Source organism: Sesamum indicum, linkage group LG7 (genome assembly GCF_000512975.1).
Source record: "Sesamum indicum cultivar Zhongzhi No. 13 linkage group LG7, S_indicum_v1.0, whole genome shotgun sequence".
NCBI lineage: Eukaryota > Viridiplantae > Streptophyta > Magnoliopsida > Lamiales > Pedaliaceae > Sesamum > Sesamum indicum.
The window spans coordinates 6,497,474-6,507,302 of NC_026151.1; the positions used below are offsets into that span (position 1 = coordinate 6,497,474).

General features: G+C 31.7%; 1 protein-coding gene across 1 annotated transcript; it reads right to left on the reverse strand.

Annotated features, from left to right (window-relative positions):
* LOC105166435 (aluminum-activated malate transporter 12) lies at positions 1,757-6,320 on the reverse strand. Its single transcript, XM_011085785.2, has 6 exons — positions 5,885-6,320; positions 5,638-5,778; positions 4,621-4,893; positions 3,979-4,100; positions 3,748-3,891; positions 1,757-2,654 (listed from the first exon to the last, which is right to left on the reverse strand). The coding sequence occupies exons 1-6, from the start codon at positions 6,222-6,224 to the stop codon at positions 2,016-2,018; spliced, it is 1,659 nt and encodes a 552-aa protein (XP_011084087.2). The 5' UTR covers positions 6,225-6,320; the 3' UTR covers positions 1,757-2,015.

The window sequence follows — 9,829 nt, forward strand, 5'->3', positions numbered from 1 at the left end:
AATAGGGAAAATTATGCACACTCAGTCATCTATTTTACGGAATTTGTGGAACTAAATGTGTTGAATTTTTTTAATTTGTGGGTTATGTTAAAATTTTGTAAAATATAGGACTATATGTATGTAGCTCTTTTAATTTTAAAATTATTTTAAAAATTTCATAAAGTAAAGGATTAAAAATATAGAATTTCTATCTTATAAGATTAAAAGTGAAATTTATCCGTTGCAAATGAGTTCTCAAAGTTAGACCTGAAATTGGATTTTTTTTAACTCCCATTTTTTTTTTTACCTCGATAGTTGTGGCATAAATCTGTCACGTGGTTGTTAACCCCAACAATCAAGAGTCGACCACGATGGGGAATTTGTACTTTTACTTTTATTCGTTAATGGGTTTTTATATAGTCTCATTAGGCTTATTTTGAAAATATTGCTACATTTATTCAATAAAGTAGATCTTATAAGTTCGTGGAGGAAATTAAACTACTAAACCAATTCACTTGTCCAACATTTAAAAGCAACCATGTGGCTATACTTTGTGTTGTAGTAGCCATTACATGTACTTAAAAATATAAGTAGATAGTTTTGGTATATTCTTAATGGTACGAAAAGATAATTATCAATAAGTTTGTTACTAGGCTACACACTTAAAAAATTAAGTTTAACTTTCAAGATTAAAAGATCAAATAATTTGCATAAGACACGATATCTAAACCTTTTTTGAGCTTGAGAAAAGTAAGGCTATTGATGAAAAAATAAAAGAAGAGTCAGTGAATAATGGGCAAAATTACAATTTTAGTCTCGTAGGATAGGGATCAACACTTTTAATTTTATGCTTTACCTAAATTTTAAAAAAGATTCCAAAATTGAAAAAAACAGTTAGTCTTTTGCTTTGCGAAATTTTCAAAATAATCTCTAAATTGAAAAAATTCAACATATTTACTCATCGCTTTATGAGATTTATGGGATTAGAAATATTTAATTTTACAATATTGAGACTATTTTAAAAATTCAGTATAACATAAGACTAAATATGTCAAAAAATTTTAATTTTAAAACTGTTGAAAATTTCATAAAATAGACGACTGAATATGTTGAACTCTATATTATGAAACTAAAGTGTAAATCGCCCCTAAATAATGGATAGGTGAAAGGGAAAATTGCATTTTTTTTCGACCCATAAGATAGGGTAGAATATACGTTTGGTTCAAGTATTTTAATTTTTTCTCACCTTTTTCTTGGACAACCACTTTCGTTGGAAAATAACAGTCAAGGACTTGTGATTTTGCCATATATATATATACATATTTTTTTTTTTTCAAAAGTTGGTTTGTGGGACTAAACGTGTCAAAATAAATCTAATTTTTGGGACCTTTTAAAAAATCACATAAAGCGAATGACCAAATTGGTAGACCCTCCTATCATATGGGGCGAAAAATGCAATTTTTCCCATTGGTTTTAGGTGGAGAAAATTGCGCAAAATAGCATTTTCCCCATAAATTAGCCAATTTGTGATGCTGGTCTCATTTTAAATTCACCATATTACATCACATAACTTTGAAAAAATTACAATTTTAGTCCCGAGTCTTATTTTGATTAAATTTATGACGGAAACAACACATGAAGGGCATGAGCTCCGTTAAGTTTTTAGGAGAACTAAAGTTGTTTTGTTAGAAATTTAATAAAATTAAGGTTAATTTGGGAGTAAAAGCGCAAATTACTTTTAACTTTAAAATGCAATGTAGTGAGTGACATATCAATAGGATTAAAATATAAAGAAACTAACTTATGGAAGGTAAAATACAAATTTTCGGTATCAGGTGAGACAAACTTTGACGAAAGGACAGACAATTCATCTTTCTTGTGTAAAAATATTGATCACTTTTTGATATAAAATCCAGTCCCTATATCACTTGGCATAGCCACCAAAATGCATACATCTCCGATATGTAAATTAAAACTAAGAATGACTCAATACATTAACCTATCTGAAAGTACTGCCTTTGAACTCTACATAGACATCAATCTGCTCCATGGGAAGGCAAATGGTTCTCCAATGGCGCACCATTTCCCCTTTCAGGCTTCTGACAAGTTGCAGCCTCTTGAGCATCCACTGCGCTGAACTCCCTGAAGTTAGCCACTCTTCCAAGCTCTTCCACCTCGTCGATCACAAGATCAAGCCTCGCCACAGCCTCCACGAGCAACGAGGCAAAGGCGGCAAATGGAAGCGCTTCGGAGAACTCAAGGCTGGTGATGGCCATCTTGCTTAAGGTTGGCCTCAACACCTTTCTCTCAGCCACCTGTTCGCCAGAACTGGCAGCAGCCCTTCTGGACTTCCACTGAAGCAATGCCGACGAGTCGGTTTTGACACTCGAGAGAGAGACTCCCAAGTCTTTTGAGGACTTCTGCCTCGCTGTGGCTGCTGCAAAGGCTAACATGTTGGTGGAGGCATGGGCGTTGGGGCCTAGAAAGAGCCTCGGCTGGGATTTCAGGGCGGTGTCCAGGTCTTGTAGGGCTTCGTGGAGGTGGTCGGAGAGGATCTCAGGTGAGCACTGCCGGTGTTTCCTAATGCTGTCAGCCAGTTCCAGCAGTGCTTTTGATACTTCTCCAGCAACTCGGATGCATGGATCTTTGAAAAGAGCTCGAACAGATCGTGGGGTCTATGCAATTAACAATTTATTAAGGAACTTGATTTTGATGCTCATGAGTAGTAAGAAAGAAATGTGTTTAAAGTAAAATCATGGGAGCCTGCGCAATTCTCCAAGCCTTTTAGAGGGTTTTAGTTGCTGAGAGATCAGCATCCAGGATTCAATCATCTATTGAAACCCCTTACATCATCTTTTCAATTAATATATTGGAAAAAATGAAATTTTCGTCTTATAACTTTGGATAAATTCATTTTAGTCTTTCATATTTGATAATATTAAATTTAGTCATTTATCTATTAATTTTACATAAATTTGGTCCTTTACCCCAATTTATGACTCTTTTGCTTTTTTTATGATAAAGGCTAATATATAATCCATCCTAATGCTCTAAGGGTAATATAAATAAATACTTTTTCAATAAATTTAGACTTTTATACCATTTTAAGCCAGAATTAGCTACAAGATGCAAAATGAATGGATATATATGTATTAAAAATGCTTTTGAAAAGTTTATAAGGATAAAACTGTTCAAAATTGGGCCAAAAGACTAAAATTGAAGCAATTTTGTAAGTTATTAGACTAAAACTAATTTAAATGACTAAAATTAATAGCAGACAAATTTAAAAGAGTAAACAAATAATTTTTCCTAATATATATAAGGAAAATAGCATATTAGTTGTGTAACTTACAAAAATTAGTACTTTTTGATCATCATATACTTATTTGTCTAGAATTTAATAATATAGGTTACGTATTTAATATGTGACCATTAAGTATTTTTTGCTAGAGGAAATTAACCCTTCTTTCAACAGTAGCATATGAATGTTCTATTTGACCTACTTGATTCACTTGTATAAGACATTATTCTTTGTATTACCTCACTTGGCTTCAACTTACATAAATATAAGAAGGATGAGATTCAATATTTGTGAGAATAGAAAGAAATCCTGCTTTTTTTGCTCTAATTTCCTTCGAGATTTGTTTATTTTCCTTCAAATGTAGTTTTTATTTTCTCCCAAAAATAGTCCCAAAGAAATATTCAAGAGGTATAAATGCAATTAATCATCTCCAAAGAAATAAAATTAAATTTGAGAGAGACTGTAACCTGGATTTCAGTTTGAAGACATCCATGGAGAGCTACGACGGTGTAGCCGAAATGGCGGAGGACGTCTCCCAGCTTCACATACTGCTGCCACGGAAACCTGTAACAGTGCCTTGAATGGCATGGCTCCCAGCTTGCATGCATTGCCTGCGCAACTAACATATATATACATCACAAATTGAGACATACATAGGAATTGGCTGGCATGCATGGAAACAAACAAGATTTATGTACCAAAGTCTCATCAGTTGATTTTGAGTCCAGAACAGCCTTATAGCCCTTGTAGATAGGATCCTCTGATGATTTATCTTTGGATGCATTTGGATCTTCATTGCTGAAATATTCATTAACACAAGCTGCATGCAAAGGATGGGGAAACTCGTTTATTACTTGACTTTCTGCAAAACCCTACGTCGAAAAATTGTATTTTTTTTTACGTCCCACAAGTTAGTCCCTTTGTGATATTGATTTCACCATAATATTGCATCTCATAACTTTAAAAGAAAAAAATAATTCAATTTTAGTCCTAATTAAGGCTTATTTCCATTAAATGAAAAAATTACGCTTTGAGTCCAATAGGATAAGGATTCAACACTTTTAGTCCGCTGCTTTTACAGAATTCTAAAATGGTTTCAAAATTAATGTGTCGGGTTTCCCAATTTTGGGACTATTTTCTAAAATTTCGTAAAGTAGAGGACTAAAAGCATCAAACTCCTATCTCGAGACTAAAACTGCCATTTCGCGTCATTAAGTTTCTGACGGATTGAACGCCCCTCAACATTTGAAGTGAAGGAGAAATTTAGTTACACTATGTGGTGTGACAACATAATGATATGCATCAAGTTGGGAGAAGAAATGGCATAGACATGCATTTACCTTCAATGGAATATGCCAATCCCTCAAGCTTAGAGACAGTAGAATTGTGGAGGTCTTGGCCCGACCAGTTGGGGAAGACGATGAGGCTCATGAGTAGACAGATCCCACACCCTATTGCTATCATATAAAAGCGGTCGTGCGCTAGTTTAAGCACGTTATGAATCCGATAGCTCGATACAGTGATCAAGTTGAAGGTAAGGAGGAATATCACAACTCCATAGTCGTAATTTTTCTTTATGTAAGGGAAAAATCTCATGTACGTTGCTGCGGCTCCTGTCATAAAGAAAACAATTCATTCAGATATTGATCAGACCCTCAATAGTATTTCGAGTGACGATATATACTACGTAATCACAAAGTATATATAGGGGTAAAATTGTTCGAAAATCTGTCAGAGAACTAAAAGTAAGCAATTTTGTAAGTTATTGGACGTAAATAAAAATGAACATAGTTATCGGACTAAAATTAAAATTAGGCATACTTAGCGGACTAAAATAATACTTTTCCCTTGTATTTTAGTCAAGTAATTCTCATCTTTGACATTCTAATCATGTATCTTGTTAGTATTGTAATTTGGTTATGTACATTTTTTGTTTTAAATTGTCCAATTCAAGATAAATTTAACCGAAATTTTCCCCCATTTGCCGGATTTCTTCACAGATGGCCTAAAGTGTTACTGTTTAAAATTGGGGTATATCACCCTATTGGTTGATTAATGCCATTCTGATGTAAAGAAAGCAACCCAAAATCAGCCAATCTGATGATTTGCCCAAATTTCAAACAATCAGATGAGTGGCTTATGCCACTTTCTACCTCAAACATACATGTCCTGATTTCGTGAAAATAAACAACATACAAAATTAAATTACAACTCTAACAAATTGCAGAACTAAAACCTCAAATGATCATAGTTATGGGACTTGAGATACAATTAAGCCTATATATATGGAAAACCGAAAAAAACATCAGTAATCAACCGATACGGTGCTGGATGGAGTTAGGGTTAGGTGTGCATACCGATAACGAAAACTGCAGTCCCAATGAAGATAGCGCGGAATATCTGCCCGGATTCTTGAGCAATATACTGTATGAAAAAAGCCAGTGATCCTGCTAACAATGTCCCAATCCCTCTATTTAAGCCTTTGCATAATGTTGCACCTACAGTTTAAATTAGTTAGAATGACACATGCACTTGAATATATATTGATAATGCATGAAAGAAGAAGATACAGGCAGAGGTAAATGAATTACTAAACTTGCTCACCAGCAGTGAACTCCAGCACGACGACTACGGTCATGACGGCCCAGATGGCGTTCTGTCCGATATCTTTGAACAGTGGCTCCAGCAAATAGAACAAGGAAACCAATGTCAAGGAAAACCCTACTTTCAATGAGTGAAAGACCCGACGTGGATCTTCTTGCCCAACGCGACAAATTGTCGTCCATGTCGATTTTGCCAATGTTTTCATTTTCTGGACTAGAGCGGTCCAACGCTTCTTAATGGAATCGATTTTGGGTCTCCAGCCATAAGGGCCTTCCCCGGCAATCCTCATTGCAGGGTACATGATAACTTTCTCAAAAAATGTATGTATATGGGAAATCATTTAAGAAATTAAAGACAGGTTATCTTTTAGTCTGTCTGAATGTGGTATGTAGTGTAAGAAGTTGGGCCACAATGGAGGAGCGGTGGCTTATTTTGGAATGGATGGTTGAAGGTTTTTGGAAACTAAATATTGGAAGGGTTTGAGATTCTTAAATGAGTGGAGAATATAAGGAAAAAATGTGGTGATATTTCTGCATTCACATGCTTTTGCTTTAATGATTTTCCCTTTTGGTTGATATTCACATGTTGTCCGTTTAAGCAATTAAGTTGGGGTGGTGATATTTGCCAACTAAAATCAAATTGTGGAACTACGTACATTACAACAAGTTTACTAAATTGTCAAAAGTTATTGTCTGAGATGGTTCCTGATTCTTGTGCTGTCTTTCTCTTTCTCACTTTACCATCACAAAGTCAACCAAAATGGGAAAAAACACAAACAAAAGTGAAATATGAAGGAGACACTTCCTCAGCTTGTATACGCGTTTGAATGTGGATGTGATGGTTGTCAATGTCAGCAAATGAAATGGGGAAAATAGCATTTTTTTTCCTCCCACAAAATAGGAGGTCTCCGGTTCTGATTTTTCGCTTTATGTGATTTTTGAAAAGGTATCAAAATTGACATTTGATTATTCCCAAGGTTCAACTTGTGTTGGAAACTAGATGGCAAAATTATGTGGTTATTATATATGTTGTGATCGAAAGTGTAGAACTCTCATCCCCGTGGGATGACAAATGCATAGAGACGGCAATATTGTTCGTTGACTTTAAATTCACTTTCATCAATTGTCTTACTTTTTTCGATCTTAAAAAGGTTTGAATATCATGCCTTTTGCAAATTATGTTATACTTTTAATTTGGGTTAATTACATAAACTAACTCGTAATTTAGGGATAGGATTTTAAGGATTATACTTTTGACCCTGGTAATTATGCTCCGTAACTTTAAAAATACGGCAATTTCTGCCTTTCGATTAAATCTGAACAACTTTATCCCTTTATAGCTTTAAAAAGAGCAATTTAGTTATGTTTCGATATTTTCACATTTTTTTGCATCATATTTGCATAGAATGGTATCAAAGCTAGGATTCTTTATTTATATTGCACTTAAATATTTTATCTACTAACAGAGGAGACCTTTTAAGAGAATGGAACCAAATGAAAGTTTGAATTACGATGACAATGAAAAATATTTCCAGATTCTGAAAATACAAAAATGGAACTTTTTATGAAAATTCTCAAAAAAGTTTGACAAAAGTCCGTATAGGATTGATTCAACTTTTCTCACACCAGAAGAAAAACAAAAAGGGGTGAGGAATTTTCAAGTCCGTCAGATACTACCAGGAAACGCAGTAAGGCGCTTACACTCCACCGAGGTCCATGATAGAATCTTAACCAAGAGAAACGAAATGGGTAGTTCATTCACCTATACAATTCTAAAAATTATGATTTGAGGAAATGATTAGAAAGAACTCGAGTCGGATACCTTGAAGATCTCACAAGATTTAAGAAAAATTCAAAAGATAATCCAAAACTATAGACATAGGTTAATCCATATGCCTATAAAAATAGAAACTTTAAACCAAAAGTTGGTTGAAATCCTTAAAATCCTTTTAGATCTACATAAGAATCTTACAAATCTGAAAACAAAAGTTACAGATCTATAGAGAAACCAAAGAAAAAACCCTGAGACATCCAAATCAAGACAAGAGCGAATCATGCCCTTGGACTAATATATCTTCTACATTAAACAGGAAACACGATGGAGATTCCAGAGAAAAAAAAAACAAGAGATGATCTAATCCTTGAAGCCATCAAATCTACATCATGCCTTTGTTCTATTTTTTATTGTTAATTGCATTATATAATTCAATATTATTTAATTAATTAAATAAAAATAAAATAATTATATTAACTAATTAATTATTATTATTATAAAATTATTATTTCAAAATTAAAAAACAATTACAAAAAATATAAATCAGGAAAGGAATTTTGAATGGTTTGTGAATGTGTTTAAAAAAATAAAAAATTATTCCAAAATTAATAACTAAATATGGTAAGAATCATTCTAAAAAATGTATTAAATCTAGTGGAAAATGGTGGTGCAAAAGCCGTTCCAAAGCACATTCTACAACATCGACCCAACAATTCCAATGTATTCCAAATAAAGAACAAAACTGTCCCAAAGTATATTCAACAGTGTAGTCCAAAATATATTACTCGGACATAGATAGTCTTACAATGATCATTTCAAAATGTGTACAAAAAGTAAAAATAAAAACCATTCCAAATAGAAAAAAAAATGCTCCAAAAAAATTATATTTTTAGATAGTCAGGCGTATTTAGAAACGATATATGAACAAGTGGTACAAAAATTCTTACTAATTAGAAACACCATCTATTATGACGGAAGGTCTCATGTTCCATGGCCCTTCCAAAATCTAATTCAACAGTGTCCAATTAGTAATTTCTCATTCTTAAAAAAAAAAAAAAAATCATTCCTAAACCCGCACTAAATCCTGTATTTTTTTTTATAGTGTGTTTAAAAAATTTTAAACTCTAAATTTATTTATATTTCTATCATTGAATCATTAGTATACAATTATATTAAAAAAATTGATAATAATAATTTTAATTGATGATGAAATCATTTAATTTGTTATTTGCACTCACTTTTTTAATTTTAATTGATACTATTAAATAAAGAAAAAGATATTCCTAAAAATTAATTTTTGTCTTTTGTATTTACTAATTATTATGTTTAATAATTGGAACAAATTAATATGAAAGTAATATATAATATATGAAAGATTCGATATCAAAATAAAATTAACGAAATTCCGCATTTTGGATTTTTTCATAAGAAATTCCATTTTTTTAAAAAAAAAAATCATCATGCTTTATTTGTAGGTTTTATTTCTTTTCAACTTTATTTTATGTTTGTTACATTATTTTTGTGAAATCTTGTACTTTTTCTTTTATTATAATAATTGTAATGTCTTATTTTTAAACTTGTTGATGTGAAATGATTTTAAACTAATTGTTTATTAACTATTGTTTGTAAAAGTTTAATCTAATACACATATCCATATTATTAGTACTAATTTCTGTTGAAATGTCCTATAATCATGATAATTATAATTTACTATCAAATTTTAAATTTTGTCAAAATATTATCTATATTCTTCATAACTTCTAAATTTAAAATATTTATTTTAAATTTTGTCAAAATATTATCTATATTCTTCATAACTTCTAAATTTAAAATATTATTATTTGTAATTTTTAACTTCATCATATTTTTAGTTTACTTTCTTGATCTATTAAGTCATTTAAATCTAATTGATTTTGTCTACTTCTTATTCAATAGTGTCTCATGTTTTTAAAAACTTAATCTTTCATGCATATACAAGATTATCTAATATTAAAAAATCAAATAATATAAGATTCACTAAATAATTAAAGTTCGAAACTTTTCTCAATTTTAGATAATTAATAGAAAATCTTAATGAGGCTACTGCTCCGTTAATTATTGGATGATAAATGCACATGAAGACTAAAATTTTGAGAAAATTTTGAAATTATGATATGCAATGCGAGAACTAAA

Excerpts from the sequence above, each read along its gene's own strand:
- LOC105166435 (XM_011085785.2), bottom strand. The coding sequence starts at position 6,224 with ATGATTTCCCATATACATACATTTTTTGAGAAAGTTATCATGTACCCT. Across the intron at positions 3,892-3,978 it reads AATCAACTGATGAGACTTTG|GCAATGCATGCAAGCTGGGA; the intron begins GTACATAAATCT and ends TTAGTTGCGCAG. Across the intron at positions 2,655-3,747 it reads GTCTTCAAACTGAAATCCAG|ACCCCACGATCTGTTCGAGC; the intron begins GTTACAGTCTCT and ends TTAATTGCATAG.